This window comes from Pituophis catenifer, unplaced genomic scaffold, assembly GCF_029215685.1.
Source record: "Pituophis catenifer annectens isolate HBS135680 unplaced genomic scaffold, rPitCat1.0.hap2 SCAF_16, whole genome shotgun sequence".
Taxonomy (NCBI): domain Eukaryota; kingdom Metazoa; phylum Chordata; class Lepidosauria; order Squamata; family Colubridae; genus Pituophis; species Pituophis catenifer.
In genome coordinates, this window is record NW_027256896.1 from 18,244,119 (window position 1) to 18,260,210 (window position 16,092).

Genomic DNA, 16,092 nt, shown 5'->3' on the forward strand with positions numbered 1-16,092 from the left:
CCCTCTCTCTTTCTCTCCCTCTCTCTTCCCCTCCCTCTCTTTCTCTCCCTCTCTCTTCCCCTCCCTCTCTCTCCTTCTCTCTCTTTCTCTCCCTCTCTCTTTCCCTCTCTCTTCCCCTCCCTCTCTCTTTTTCTCCCTCTCTCTCTTTCCCTCCCTCTCTTTCTCTCCCTCTCTCTTCCCCTCCCGCTCTCTCTTCCCCTCTCTCTCTCTCTCCTTCTCTCTCTTTCTCTCCCTCTCTCTTTCCCTCTCTCTTCCCCTCCCTCTTATCTCTCTCTTCCCCTCCCTCTCTCTTCCCTGTCCTCTTTCTCACCCTCTTTCACAGCCATCCATTGCAAATCACAAGTTTATCTTTAAACGGTGCACAAGGGGTTTCCAGTCACTAATAAAGACAGATGCTCTATTTCTCACTCTTGCCAGTGCTTAAGTGTGTTTTTTCTCTCTTGCCAGCATGCAGACTTCCTTCTTGCCCTGCAGATGAACGAGGAGCAGTATCAAAAAGTAAGTAGTCTGAAGGCATCTCTGACCAATCGTATTGTGTCGCTTTATGAAAAAAAAAACACTGGCTGCATCGAGCTGTGATGGCAGTCACAACCGTCCAAAAGTCCACACGGTCACAATTTGAGCGCTTGGCAATCAACATGATTTTATGGGGTCACGTGATTGCCATTTTTTGCGACCGGCAAGCAAAGTTCATGGGGAAAGCCAGCTTTGCATAACGACCACATAATTCATTTAATAACTGCAGTGACTCACTTAATGACCGCTGGAAAAAAAAGGGGCCTAAAACCAGGGGTGGCCCTGTGATACCTCGCTTAACAAGTGTACCACTTAACGACAAATTTCCCCTTGCTAGTTATGGTCATAAGTCAAGGACTAGGACATGTTAGCAATGTGTTTTTTTTTTCTCCACGTGTTTTCTTTTGAATTCTTTATCTTCTTGTGCACCTTGTGTTTTCTCTTCAAAAATACTCGTATGCCTCTCGTAAAAATCCTCTGCTTTAAGGGTAGAGTCCAATCTATATTTTTCTAGTATTCCAATTGACTTCAGGTGCCCTCTGGGATCAGCCATCTAAAATTTATTCCTTTTTCATTTAGTTTTGTGGGTGAAGAATTGATATTGTTTCCTTAGCTCTCTTATCTTCCAAGGGGTCTGTTTCGGCGCCATGATTTCCTTTCCTCTGTATTGCAATGGTTCTTCTCTCTCTCTCTCTCTTGTTCTCCGCACAAATCTAACAAGGACTTAGAATAGAATGCAATAGAATAACAAGAGTTGGAAGGGACTTTGGAGGTCTTCTAGTCCAACCCCCTGCTTAGGCAGGAAGCCCTACACCACTTCAGACAAATGGTTATCCAGTCTCTTCTTAAAAAACTTCCAGTGTTGGAGAATTCACAACTTCTGGGGGCAAGTTGTTCCACTGATTAATTGTTCTCACTGTCAGGAAATTTCTCCTTAGTTCTAGGTTGCTTCTCTCCTTGATTAGTTCCCCCCCATTGCTTCTTGTCCTGCCCTCAGGGGCTTTGGAGAATAGCTTGACTCCCTCTTCTTTGGGGCAGCCCCTGAGATACTGGAAGGCTGCTATCATGTCTCCCCTAGTCCTTCTTTTCATTAAATTAGACATACCCAGTTCCTGCAACCGTTCTTCCTATGTTTTATCCTCCAGTCCCCTAATCGTCTTGGTTGCTCTTCTCTGCACTTTTTCTAGAGTCTCCACATCTTTTTTACATCGTGGCGACCAAAACTGGATGCAGGATTCCAAGTGTGGCCTTACCAAGGCCTTATCAAGTGGTCTTAACACTTCATGTGATCTTGATTCTATCTCTCTGTTTATGCAGCCTAGAACTGTGTTGGCTTTTTTGGCAGCTGCTGCACACGGCTGGCTCATATCTAAATGGTTGTCCACTAGGACCCCAAGTTCCCTCTCACAATTACTACTATTGAGCGAGGTGCCACATAAACTGTACCTGTTGCATTTTGTTTTTCTTGCTTAAATGTAGAACCTTTGTTTTTTTCACCATCGAATTTCATTTTGTTAGACAGCGCCCAATGTTCAATGTTCAACTTGTTAGCAATGTTGGTTCGTGGTTAACTCGGTTGTTTCACCTCTTCCACCCATGGTTTATCAGATGCTTCCTGTTCTTCAAAATTGGGCCTATGAAATATTTGTTTCGTGTTGTCAAGGTGCATTTGAAGCCGATCGGGCTTTGATAACGCCTGAGGTGGGCTCGCACAGGTGTCCCTTTCTCTGCATTAAAGCTTTGTGCCAAGAGAAGGGAGCCACTTCTAGGCAGTTTTTTATTTATTTTTTAAATTTGATTTATATGCCGCCCTTCTCCAGAGACTCAGGGCGGCTTACAATGCGTTAAGCAATAGCCTTCATACTTTTGTATATTTATACAAAGTCAGCTTATTGCCCCCACAATCTGGGTCCTCATTTCACCTACCTTTGAAAGGATGGAAGGCTGAGTCAACCTTGAGCCTGGTGAGATTTGAACTTGCAGTAATTGCAGGCAGCAGATGTTAATCTGTTAATAACAGTGCTTTAGTCCACTGTACTACAGTTGCTAAGAACTCACCTTTGGCGTCTGCTTTTCAGGATGGCCAGCTGATCGAATGCCGCTGCTGCTACGGGGAATTTGCGTTCGAAGAGCTGACGCAGTGCGCCGACGGACACCTGTTCTGCAAGGAATGCTTAATAAAATACGCTCAGGAGGCCGTCTTTGGCTCCGGGAAGGTGAGGAGCCTCTCTTTAGGGCACCACCCAAAGCAGTTGGGATTTGTGGAGAGGGGGGAGGAAGGAGGTCAGGAGGAGGACTTGTGGGTTCCTTGGTGCTCTCTGGGCCTGGTGTTTTTCTTGCAGATGTTTCATGATCCAAACTAGGGAGCATCATCAGTGCTAGTCTGAGGATTACTAACACTGCTGATGTGACCTCGTTTGGGTAATGAAACATGCCTCCCTGCCTGCCTCTCATTTCCTTCTTTCCTTCCTTCCTTCCTTCCTTCCTTCCTTCCTTCCTTCCTTCCTTCCTTCCTTCCTTCCTTCCTCGCTCCCTCCCTCTTTCCTTGTCCTTGCTTTCTCCCTCCCTCCCTCTCCAATTTTCCTCCTTCCTTCCTCCTTCCCTCCCCTCTTCCCTTGTCCTTCCTTCCTCCCTCCCTCCCCTCTTCCCTTGTCCTTCCTTTCTCCCTCCCTCCCTCTCCAATTTTCCTCCTTCTTTCCTCATTTCCTCCCTTCCCTCTTCCCTTGTCCTTGCTTTCTCCCTCCCTCCCTCCCTCCCTCCCTCTCCAATTTTTCTCCTTCCTTCCTCCCTCCCTCCCCTCTTCCCTTGTCCTTCCTTCCTCTCTCCCTCCCTCTCCAATTTTTCTCCTTCCTTTCTCCCTCCCTCCCTCCCTCTCCAATTTTTCTCCTTCTTTCCTCCTTTCCTCCCTCCCCTCTTCCCTTGTCCTTGCTTTCTCCCTCCCTCCCTCTCCTCTTCAATTTTCCTCCTTCCTTCCTTCCTTCCTTCCTCCCTCCCTCCCCCTCTTTCCTTGTCCTTGCTTCCTCCCTCCCTCCCTCTCGTCTTCAATTTTCCTCCTTCCTTCCTTCCTTCCTTCCTTCCTTCCTTCCTTCCTTCCTTCCTTCCTTCCCTCCTTCCCAAGCAATAGCATATACCGCTTCACGGTGCTTTGCAGCCCTTTCTAAGCAGTTTAAAGAATCAGCCTCTTGCCCTCAACAATCTGGGTCCTCATTTTACCCACCTCGGAAGGATGGAAGGCTGAGTCCACCTTGAGCCAGTCAGGATCGAACTCCTGGCAGTGGGGCATAGTCTGCCAGCAGTTCTGCATTCTGAGCCACCCCAACTCCTGACATGCACAACCTTCACTCGGGGCCTGTAACCTTCATGTCCTCCCTTCTTCTTCCTCCTCCTCCTCTTCCTTCTTCCCTGAACGCAGTCGGAGCTCAGCTGCATGGAAGGGAGCTGCACGTGTTCCTTCCCCGCCACCGAACTGGAGAAAGTGCTTCCTGAAAACATCCTCTGTAAATACTACGAGAGGAAAGCTGAGGAGGAAGTGGCGGCTGCTTGCGCGGATGAACTTGTCAGGTAAAGCTCGCTGTCCAGGCTGAATTGGGACATTTGTGTGTGTGTGTGTGGGGGGGGGCTTAGGAGCATCCTCCCACCTTTTCAAGGTGCTCTCTATGTGGTAACGGCTGCTGGTGGGGCCTCCCCAATCCACATCACGAGTCGGAGACATGTCGAATCCTGGCTCTTAAGAGCTCGGTAAAGCTTGGTCTGCGTAGAGGCATCTGTAAACCAGGTGTGTGACAACGCATCTGTTTCCTCTTTCTCGATGCCGTTCTCCTTTTCTGCAGACCCTCTGATCTCTCTACCGGCCAGGAACCTCAATGAGGTTATTTTTCCTTCCTTAACGTCGCAAATCGGGGCCCAGAATTCCCACGCTAAGCGAGAAAGGTCGCCCGATTTTACGACCTTTGCGTCCCGGGGGTTGTTGAGCAAATCACTGCAGTTGTTGAGTGAAATTGCGCGGTCTGGCTTCTCCCATTGGCTTCGTTTGTCAGAAGCCGGCTGGGAAGGTCACCAACAGGCGATCCTCGGGACTCTGCAACGATCGTTAAGTGCGAGGACCGCTCGTCGTTTTGCTTTTTTTTCAGTGCTGGTATAACTTTGAGCAGTTGAGTTGTAAGTCGAGGATTACCTGCGCTGAGAAGGAAGGCTGGGATGGCTGTTAACGTCCGCATTTGTTGTGGCCCGTCAGCGGCCTGTGCAGCTAGTAGCTGATTCCGACAGCGAGGAGGCTAGTGTGGTGGTACGCCAGCAGCCTGTGCAGCTGGCGCTCAAGTCGGACAGTGAGGAGGCTGGAGAAGACGTGGTGCCAGAGGCGGGGATTCAGCCAGGGCCTTCAGAACCTCCAGAAGCTCCTTTATGTGAAGAGGACGAAGAGGAGGAGCCTCTTCTAAATGCATGGGCGCACAGAGCTGCCAAAAGGCAGGAGTGGCTCCTCAGAAGGAGGTCTCCTCGAGAGTAAGGCTTGGGGCTAATTGGCCACTCCCTTAGCCTATTTAAGGAGGAACGCCGATTGCAGCAAGCTGTAGGGAACAACTTTAGTTCACTCTCCTTCGTGTCTAGATTCTCTGCAAAATTGCTTCGGGGCTTTCTGCCAACTCTAGTAAGACCATGATTACCTTATCTTAGAATTCTGGTAGGCTGTTAAGACAGTTTATTAACAGTCTTTGGTTGATAAAGACTGAGTTATATGAGTAAAATAAGCATTTGTATAGAGTTTGTGTGTGCTGCGTTCTTTGGGGTCCGTAGCTGGGGCAGAACAGCATTTCAACCGGCATCGCCATTGCCATGCCTTGCTTTCGACAAGCTTCCCCTTCAAAGCCCCTCACTCGTTCTCTCTCTGGTTTCTAGGTGTCCCTTTTGCAACTTCCCGGCTCTCCTGGACAAGGAGGTGAAGCGCTTCAGCTGTCCCAATCCATGCTGCAGGAAGGTAGGTTGTGCCGGTTTATGAAAAGCAAATCGACTGTTCGCCTAGCACAGTGTTGGCGAACGTTTTTGGCACCAAGGTGCCGAAATGGGAGCATGTGCGCGCACGCGGGGGGAGTATCGGAAACCGGAAAGAGCAGCTCCCCGGCGCCTCATCAGAGGCTTTATTTATTTATTTATTTTTAAAAGCATTTTTTCTACAACCTCTTCGGCCGAAAAAATGCTTTTAAAAATTTAAAAAAAAAAAAGCCTCTGATGATTGCGCGGCTCAGCTGGGATCATCAGAGGCTTTTAAAGGCATTTTTTTCTGCAACCTCTTCAGCCGAAAAAATGCTTTTAAAAAATAAAAAAAGAAGCCTCTGATGATTGCGCGGCTCAGCTGGGATCATCAGAGGCTTTTAAAGGCATTTTTTTCTGCAACCTCTTCAGCCGAAAAAATGCTTTTAAAAAATAAAAAAAGAAGCCTCTGATGATTGCGCGGCTCAGCTGGGATCATCAGAGGCTTTTAAAGGCATTTTTTTCTACAACCTCTTTGGCCGAAAAAATACTTTTAAAAATTAAAAAAAAAAAATGCCTCTGATGATTGCGCGGCTCAGCTGGGATCATCAGAGGCTTTTAAAGGCATTTTTTTCTACAACCTCTTCGGCCGAAAAAATGCTTTTAAAAATTTTAAAAAAAAAGCCTCTGATGATTGCGCGGCTCAGCTGGGATCATCAGAGGCTTTTAAAAGCATTTTTTCTACAACCTCTTCAGCCGAAGAGGTTGTAGGGGGAAAAAAATGCCTTTAAAAGCCTCTGACGATCCCAGCTGAGTTGCCTGATCGTCAGAGGCGTCTAAAAGCATTTTTTGTCCTGCAACCTCTTAAGGTTGTAGAAAAAATGCTTTTAAAAGTAAAAGAAAAAAGAAAAAGTTGGCCATGCCCACCCAGTCACATTACACCCCCCTACCAAGCCACGCCCACAAAATAAGCCACGCCCACAGAACCGGTAGTAAAAAAAATTTAGAACCCACCCCTATTTCCCCATGACTTAAAGCAGAGGAGGGCAACTACAGCAGCCCGTGGACTTCAACTCCCAGAATTCCTGAGCCAGCCGTAGATTGCTGGCTGGCCCAGGAATGGGGGTTATTTTTAGCTCTGGAAAAGGATCTGCTCAATGAAAGCTTTTTATTTATTTATTTAATGGGACACTCTCATTGATTAAAAAGCGTGCAACTGCACAAAAGTCCACTTAGGGATGGAAGCCGCTAGATGGCACCATTGGTTAACCCACAGTGGGGAATGAATTCTACGCAGCCTCCTATTTAAAAAAAAAAAACCAACCCCGAAATAAACCACACCAGCATTTTAGACCTCTTTTGTTCAGTTATCTGTCGTATGGTATAACTCAGTGGTGGAATTCAAATTTTTTTTTTTACTAACCGGTTCAGTGGGCGTGGCAGGGGAAGGATACTGCAAAATCCCCATTCCCATCCCACTCCAGAGGAAAGATACTGCAAAATCCCCATTCCTTCCCCACTCCTGGGGGAAGGATACTGCAATATCCCCATTCCCTGGAGCGGGGAAGGATACTGCAAAATCCCCATTCCTTCCCCACTCCAGGGGAAGGATACTGTAAGATCCCCATTCCTTCCCCACTCCACTGCAAAATCCCCATTCCCTCCCCACTCCAGGGAAAGGATATTGCAAAATGCCCATTCCCTCCCCACTCCAGGGGAAGGATACTGCAAAATCCCCATTCCTTCCCCACTCCACTGCAAAATCCCCATTCCCTCCCCACTCCAGCGGAAAGATACTGCAAAATCCCCATTCTCTCCCCACTCCAGGGGAAGGATTCTGCAAAATCCCCATTCCCTCCCCACTCCAGTGGAAAGATACTGCAAAATCCCCATTCTCTCCCCACTCCAGGGGAAGGATTCTGCAAAATCCCCATTCCCTCCCCACTCCTGGGGGAAGGATATTGCAAAATCTCCATTCCCACCCCACTCTGGGGCCAGCCAGAGGTGGTATTGGCCAGTTCTCCGAACTACTCAAAATTTCCGCTACCGGTTCTCCAGAACCTGCTGGATTTCACCCCTGGTATAACTTCACCCTTTCTCTAAGGAATTCTTCTTTCTAAATGCAAAAAAAGCTGTTTATCAAAAAAAAAAAAAAAAACACGGTGTATTGAGTTGGCTTCAGGATTTGAACCCACTTCTCTCTTGATTTGAGTCTGGGGCGAAAGATCTGACTGTTTTATTATGGCTTTTGATGGCAGTGGAAAACCATGTGGTGCAGGAAGCAGCATTGTATTGAATCGATAAATGTTTGCTTTTGAAATACCCCAAAGCCTTAAAAGGGTTTCTAATTTTAATCTCGTTTTGAGTAGCTTTGAAAGCCGGGATCCAAGCATCTCCGGCCGAAATAATTTTGCTTCGGATCCAACATAAATCACCGTTTACTACCCATTCCTCATTATAAGTGACCCGTGGCTTGTTTTGGCGTCTAACAAACTGCGGCTAACTTAAACAAGGACTTGCAAAACAAAATCAGGTTTTAGTTTTACGACTCTTGGCTGTATTTTATTCGAACCAGTGTTCCCAATTTGGATGTAATTAAAGTTCCTAGTAGTTACACCAAGAAAGCAGATGCTTTCATCCAGAAAGCCACATCTAAGACAAGAAAGGAAGGGGGAAAACTTTGTGCATTGAATCTCAGATTTCCTTTCTCTCTCTCTCTTTCCAATGTTGGCTTATAAAATAAAATAGAAGTCCAATAAGAATGATTTCCTTCTCCGCGAATGCATGTCGAGCCTGCCCTGTTGTTTGTTCATCAAGCTTGATTTCTGATATACGGGGTAGATCCAGGGGTGGGATTCAAATAATTTTAACAACCGGTTCTCTGCCCTAATGATGCAAGTTCTTCCAACAAGCAATTCACCAAGCTGCTCAGAAAGTTAACAACTGGTTCTCCCGAACTGGTGCAAACCGGCTGAATCCCACGACTGGGTACATCTCAACGTACGACCGCAAATGGAGCCCCGGAATTGACGTTGCTAAGCGAGAAATTGGTTAAGTGACTTTTGCCCCATTTTTCGACTTTTTTCGCCGCGGCGCTTCAAACGAATCCCTGCCGTTGCTAAATGAGTCACACGGTTGTTAAGCGAATCTGGCTTCCCCGTTGATTTCGCTCGTCAGGAGGTTGCAGAGGAGGTGGATCACGTGACACCCCCACTTCCCAAAAGACATGGCAAGCGTCGTGAGTCTCTGCGTTGGCCCCTTAGCTTCATCAGATGTGACGGCCACGTACCGGTCAAGGATGTGTGGTGTTGTGTCTCTCTCAACAACGGCGGTAAACTTGCCGACCACGGCAGCAGTTTCGGTGCAGTTTCCCCGTATGGGCCCGAAAAGTCTTGTTTCTGTTTTGCAGTCTCAGCACAAGTCACTGCAGCGTTTCCCATTGAGCTGGGAAGGACCAGAAGGTGAAGGATGCGGTTGCCATGGTGATAATTCATCTATGAAAGAGAGAGTAGTTTGCCCATCTTCCTTTTGTGAGGCTGGGTAGAAGCCAAGAATACGGGTCGTTTAACTATTTATTTATTTATTTATCTATCTATCCCAACTCCCTTTCACCTCGCCTGGCAACCACGACAATGTCGGTCGTTTTCGACTTACGACCCCAAGGGCGCCCGACGTTTCGGTTGCTAAGTGAGGCAGCCGTTAAGTGGGTTTTGCCCCGTTTCGCGACCTTTCTTGCCACGGTGGTTAAGTGAATCCGGCTTTCCCCGTCGACTTTGCTGGTCAGGAGGTCGCAAAAGGGGGATCCCCTGGGAGGCTGCAACCGTCACAAGGACAAGTCAGTTGCCAAGCCTTCTGAATTTTGACCACCTGAGCATGGGGATGCTGCAGCGGCCATGAGGGTGAGAAATGGTCATGAGTCGCTTTTTTTTTCCAGTGCTGTTGGAACTTTGAACGGTCGCTAAAGGAATGGTGGTACGTCAGGAGCTACCTGTACTCTCCACCTAGAATTAAGGAGAAATTTCCTGACAGTTAGAACAATTAATCAGCGGAACAACTTGCCACCAGAAGTTGTGAATGCTCCAACACTGGAAGTTTTTAAGAAGAGATTAGACAGCCATTTGTCTGAAGTGGTGGAGGGTTTCCTGCCTAAGCAGGGGGTTGGACTAGAAGACCTCCAAGGTCCCTTCCAACTCTGTTATTCTGTTCTGGTTCTGGTTTTGTTCTGTTCTGTTCTATTCTACATTGTATTAGTGTCTAATTCTATTCTATTCTATTCTATTCTACTCTACTCTACTCTACTCTACTCTACTCTACTCTACTCTACTCTACTCTACTCTACTCTACTCTACTCCACTCCACTCCACTCCACTCCACTCCACTCCACTCCACTCCACTCCACTCCACTCCACTCTCTACTCTCTACCGTCTACTCTCTACTCTCTATTCTGTTCCATTCCATTTCATATTTTCTATTCTATTCTATATATTCTATTCCACATTGTATTAGTCTCTATTCTACTCTACTCTATTCTATTCTACCTTGTATTAGTCTCTATTCTATTCTATATAATCTATTCTATTTTATATATTCTATTCTATTCTATATATTTTATATATTCTACATTTTATTAGTCTCTACTCTACTCTACTCTATTCTTTCTATTAGATATGTGTAGAGTTGGTCATCTCTTGACCATTGGGGGCACCCCTAAGGGTCAAAATCCTAACATTCGTTCCCTATTGCACAGACGCCCCTCCAGAAAAAAAACGAGCTGAACTACAAACAGCCGTCCCCTGCTTATTTCCTAAAAGCAGCTTCTTTTGCTGTTTTTTCCTGCTCCCACCAACGCTCTAGTGAGCCCTCCACGCTAAGAGAGACTAATTGCCGCCATCATTCTAATTAAACCTCAATTATCTCGTTACTGGAAAGGAGGCACGGCTAACATACCAAACGAAGCTGGATGCAGCAAAACTCCTGTGGCCAGAAACTTGCTTTGAATGACTCAACGTTGCTCGGTGGAGCATTTTGAGCTCAAACCGTTGGGATTAAGAGTGCCTCCTTTTCACTTCAGTGCTGCAATGCCTGGCCTTGGGGCCTCTTACGTTCGGTCGAAGGGTTTAAACGCGAGACCTTCTGTACGCAAAGGTGATTGATTTACCTTGGTGTCCGGCAGCTCTGGACTTTCACCTCTTCTTACCATGTTTCCCCGAAAATAAGACCCTGTCTTATATTTTTTTGAACCCCGAAATAAACACTCGGCCTTATTTTTGGGGAGGTCTTATTTTGGGGCGCGTGGAGGAAGACGGGGCTCCTCTTGTTGTCTTACCTGATTTCCAGCTCTGCGTTAAAATATTTTCGGGGAGGGCTTATTTTTTGGGGGGGTTGTGCTAGTCGTTCCTGACTCTAGGGGGCGCCGCTCATCTCCGTTTCAAAGCCGAAGAGCCAGCGCTGTCCGATGACATCTCCGTGGTCATGTGGCTGGCATGACTAAACACCAAATGCTGTTACCTTCCCACCAAAGGTGGTCCCTATTTTTCTACTTGCGGTTTTTTTTTTCCGTGCTTTCGAACTGCTAGGTTGGCAGAAGCTGGGACAAGTCACGGGAGCTCACCCTGTTATGCGGCACCAGGGATTCGAACCGCCAAACGGCCGACCTTCCGATCGACAAGCTCAGCGTCTTAGCCACCGAGCCACCCCCATAAAGAGTGGCTTTTTTTTTTCCTCCTGAGAAACCACTTGTCTTGATTTTGCAAAGCTCTGCCTTCCTACCCACCCACCCACCGCCCGCCCCCCCTTCCCCCTTTTCTCTCTACTTGCTGATGTGGAGTTCCCCTTCTAGAACACAGCTCCGTTGAGCCTTTGCCAAAGCCGCAGGAAAAAGGAAGTTTTCTGCCTGCGTTGGCTCTTCTTCACCCCACCCCACCCCGCCCAGTCGGGGCAGGCATTTTTCTACCTTAAAAGGACAGCAGATTTTTCGTGGTGTTGCTGAAAGCCTAACCAGGGAGGAAACAAAAGAGAAGAGAAAAAGACTTGAGTCAGAAATTGTGCTCTCTCTTTTGTGTGTGTGTATGTGTATGTGTGAGTTTCCTGGCCAGGCCTAAGACTGGTGTTCCGGAGCGTTAGGTTGCTGTCGTCCGCGGTAAAATCGGCAGCAAAAAAAAACCGGTTCATCTCTCCGTAGGAAGGGAGAAGAGAGAGGAGGAGAGGGACAGATAGAAGAAAGGGCAAAGGGAGAGGAAGAAAAGGGAGGGGAAAGAGGAGTAGGAGAGAGGGTCAGATTTAGTTGAAATTAAAAAAACCCTCTGCCAATCAGGCAACTCGGCTTGGATCTTCAGAGGTATTTAAAAGAAAAAAAAGGCTTTTTTTTTTCTTTTAAAAGCCTTTGATGATCCCAGCTGAGCCGCACGATCATCAGAGGCTTTTTTTTTTTTTTTACTTTTAAAAGCATTTTTTCTACAACAACTTCGGCCGTAAAAATGCTTTTAAAAGTAAAAAAAAAAAAGCCAGGAGTGGGATTTGGGGGTTCTTCGAACTGCACAGAATCTTAACTAGAGGTTCTCGCGAACCCTCAGCAGCTCACTCCTGCGGTTGATGCTATGGGCCAAGCAGAGAACCAGGAATAATAAATCAGAACAATGGGATTTGGTGGCAGGGAATATTTTGTGTGTTTGTGTACACCTTCTTGGCACCTGGACTGGAAAGGAAGCAATTTGCATGCAACTGAGCTCGTTTTAAAGATCCGTAACTGTCTCCTTGGGGGGGGGTGAAGTCGGAATCTTGCTAACCAGATGTTGTCCATTTTCCAGATGTTCCTCTCTTATGGAATAACTCGCTTTTCTCCAGCAATATGTCTCTTTTCTTTCTACTCCGGTCAAAACGGTTTTGCAGAAAACCCGAATAACAAGAATCGGAAGGGACCTTTGGAGCTCTTTTAGACCAGGGGTCTCCAACCTTGGCAACTTTAAGCCTGGAGGACTTCAACTCCCAGAATTCCCCAGCCAGCAAAGCTTCTGGGAATTCTGGGAGTTGAAGTCCTCCAGGCTTAAAGTTGCCAAGGTTGGAGACCCCTGGTCTAGACCAACGCCCCCCCCCCCAAACTCAAGCGGGAGACCCTCGTTTTTCAGACAACGTTTTCAGACATTCCGTAGCTCAGCTCTTCCTGGTTTTTTTTTTTTCTTCTTTCGAACTAGAGCTGAGCTTTTCTTTTTTTCCCCCCTCCCACAATAGAGTCCTTTCAGATGTAAATCGTGTAACAATCCTTAAATCCCGAAAGGCTGAATAACTCGAGCCCTTTCCAAAACAGCCGCAAGAGGCTCAACATATTTGGGATCTGACTTCTCAGGAAGAAGGCTGCCTTGATCCTCTCCGCACTCCTCCCTTTTTCTTTCTTTTCTTTCTTTCTTTTTTTTTTAAAAAAAAATATATATTCTTTTTTCTCTCTCTCTCTGTCCAAACTTAGCATTTATTAGCGGGGGTTTGCGCTATCCCATACCTTCCAAAAACAAGATTTTTTTTTTTTTAAAAAAAACCTGGAATTAAAAATAGATCGGGGCAGATTTGGGAAGTGAAACTTCGCAGGGGGGGGGGATTGATGGAGGTTCTGCCTTACTCTTCCTTCCATATATAGCCATCCAGCGAGAAGATGATTCGGCTTCGGTGCCGGATCAAGTCAGAAAAAATATATCCATAAGAGGCAAAGCTGTTTGTCCGTCTTTCCAGCCGAGCTTTTTCAGGGCTTGTTCAAGCAGGAAGCTGTGGTTGACCTTCCTAGCGACTTTTTTAAGGCAGAAAGAGGCTTGGGTTTGTCAGCATGAAGTCATGGCTGAGCTGCTTCGGCTTCTCTAAAATCAGGGTCCCAGATGGGGAAGAGCCGATGTCCAGACAGGGTGAGGTCCTGCCTTAATGGCCTGTTCATTTCCAGGGCAAAAGGTTAGAAGGACAGTGACCTAGAGACGCTGTTATTTGGGGGGCTGTTTGTTGTCGATCAAAAGGTCGGCAGTTCAGCGGTTCGAATCCCTAGTGCCACGGGACGGGGTGAGCTCCCGTGACTTGTCCCAGCTTCTGCCAACCTAGCAGTTCGAAAGCAGGTAAAAAATGCAAGTAGAAAAATAGGGACCACCATTGGTGGGAAGGTAACAGCGTTCCGTGCGCCTTTGGCGTTGAGTCATGCTGGCCACATGACCACGGAGACGTCTTTGGACAGCGCTGGCTCTCTGGCTTTGAAACGGAGATAAGCACCGCCCCCTAGAGTCGGGAACGACTAGCACATATGTGCAAGGGGAACCTTTACCTTGTTAGGCCAGTCAAAGTTGAATACTGCTTTGGGGGCTTCCCCCCCTCCCCCGTAACGTTTCAGCCATAGAGTTGGGGAGGATTATAAACTGGTGTTTCTCAACTTTGGCAGCTTTTAAGATGTCTGGACTTCAACTCCCAGAATTCCCCATCCCAGCGTGGAAGCCATCTGGGTGACTTTGAACCAGTCTCTAGAGATGTGTGAGTTCTAGTCCAGCCTTAGGCATGAAAGTCAACTGAATGGTTTTGGGCCAATCACTAGGAGAAAGTGAGTTCTAGTCCTGCCTCAAGCATGAACGGGTGGCTTTTTTGACAGTCACCAGGAGACGGTGAGTTCTAGTCCCGCCGTCGGCATGGAAGCCAGCTGGGTGACTTTGGGCCAATCACCAGGAGACTGGGAGTTCTAGTCCCACCTTAGGCATGAAATTCACTGGATGAGTTTGGACTAATCACCAGGAGATGGTGAGTTCTAGTCCCGCCTTCGGCATGGAAGCCAGCTGGGTGACTTTGGAACAATCACCAGGAGACTGGGAGTTCTAGTCCCACCTTAGGCATGAAAGTCACTGGGTGAGTTTGGACTAATCACCAGGAGACGGTGAGTTCTAGTCCCGCCGTCGGCATGGAAGCCAGCTGGGTGACTTTGGGCCAATCACCAGGAGACTGGGAGTTCTAGTCCCACCTTAGGCATGAAAGTCACTGGATGAGTTTGGACTAATCACCAGGAGATGGTGAGTTCTAGTCCCGCCTTCGGCATGGAAGCCAGCTGGGTGACTTTGGGCCATTCCCCCACCCCCAGCCCAACCCACCTCACAGGGTTGTTGTGGGGAAAACGGGGAGAGAAAGGAGTATTATTATCTATATTCCCCCACCCTGAGCCATCTGTACATAAATAAAAAAATAAAGACAGGGTGACATCTAATAAATAAAGTGAGCCAAAGGCTGATATCGGGGAAATGACTCACCTCATTCACTCACCTTTTGAAGCTCACCACGTCCCCTCCCAGCGTATAGGACTCCTTTTCCTCCGTTGCTAGAATATCAGACGTGGCTTGGCAGCCCCTCCCTGCAACAGTCCGCCGTCTGCAAGAATTGTACAGTTTGCAAAAAATGCAGAGTTAACTACCTTCCCCTCGTCGCCTAGTCTTCGCACACCTCATTCTCCTCCGTTGCTCCCGGAGAACTTTCGTTGTATCTGCAACCTGGAGAATTTGTAACCCGTTAGCAGAACAGCCTTTTTTTTAATCATGATAAATCTGCTTTCCCCCCCCCCCCCCCCAAGGAGAGGCGAGAATATCCGGTTTTCCTCCAGCGTCCCCCCCGGGAGAGTTCCAGGCTAACTTGAACCAGGGTTCCCAATTCCGCCACGCAGGTTGTGGGTTTGCTTCGTGTCCTGACAACGCGTGCACACCTCTTCAAAGGGTGAAACCTCCCTAGCAAGTTATCCCAAGCGGCCCGCAGAAATGTTTACGTTCCGAGGGGGGGAGAAACGGCTTCAGTTACTTTCTCTGGAGTGAGGTCATTCTTGTTTCGGGCCAAGGAGAAGGCGAGATAGTAGGAACTTCGTTAAGTGTTCGAACAGCCCGTATGGGTAGGATTAAACAGGTAATCCTCGACTTTGCGACCGTCATTGAGCCTGGAAATTTTACGTTGCCGAACGAGAAAGTTGCTAAGTTAAAAGATCTTTCTTGCTGCCGTTGTTAAGCGAACCTCTGCACAGGTGAAGTCAGCAACGTGATTGTTAAGTGAGTCTGCCTTCCCCCGTTGAGTTTCATAGAATAACAAGATTTCACTTAACAACCGGGTTACTAACTTTATCAACTGCAGTTATTCACTTAACGACTATGGCAAGTCATAGATAAAGGTAAAGGTCCCCCTCGCACATCTGTGCTAGTTGTTCCCGACTCTAGGGGGCGGTGCTCATCTCCGTTTCAAAGCCGAAGAGCCAGCGCTGTCCGAAGACGTCTCCGTGGTCATGTGGCCGGCATGACTCAACGCCAAAGGCCCACGGAACGCTGTTCCCTTCCCACCAAAGGTGGTCCCTATTTTTCTACTTGCATTGTTTTTTACCTGCTTTCGAACTGCTAGGTTGGCAGAAGCTGGGACAAGTCACGGGAGCTCATCCCGTTACGCGGCACTAGGGATTCGAACCGCTGAACTGCCGACCTTTCGATCGACAAAGCTCAGCGTCTTAGCCGCTGAGCCACCGCGCGACCCTTATGGCAAGTCATAAAATGGTGCAAAACTCACTCAACAATTGTGGTGACTGAGCAACGTAAAAGTTGGGCTCCATTGTGTTCTACCTGTACTTTTCTGCTATC

At 47.6% G+C, this 16,092-nt stretch overlaps 1 protein-coding gene across 3 annotated transcripts in view; it reads left to right on the forward strand.

The window, feature by feature from the left end:
- Positions 1-16,092, forward strand: part of RNF216 (ring finger protein 216) — a 72,454-nt gene that overhangs the window by 23,583 nt on the left and 32,779 nt on the right. For all 3 annotated transcript variants that reach the window (XM_070954879.1, XM_070954880.1, XM_070954881.1), the window contains 4 exons: positions 448-498; positions 2,595-2,732; positions 3,929-4,077; positions 5,410-5,488. In XM_070954879.1, the coding sequence (XP_070810980.1) occupies positions 448-498; positions 2,595-2,732; positions 3,929-4,077; positions 5,410-5,488 (417 nt within the window). The remainder of the gene's footprint in view (positions 1-447; positions 499-2,594; positions 2,733-3,928; positions 4,078-5,409; positions 5,489-16,092) is intronic.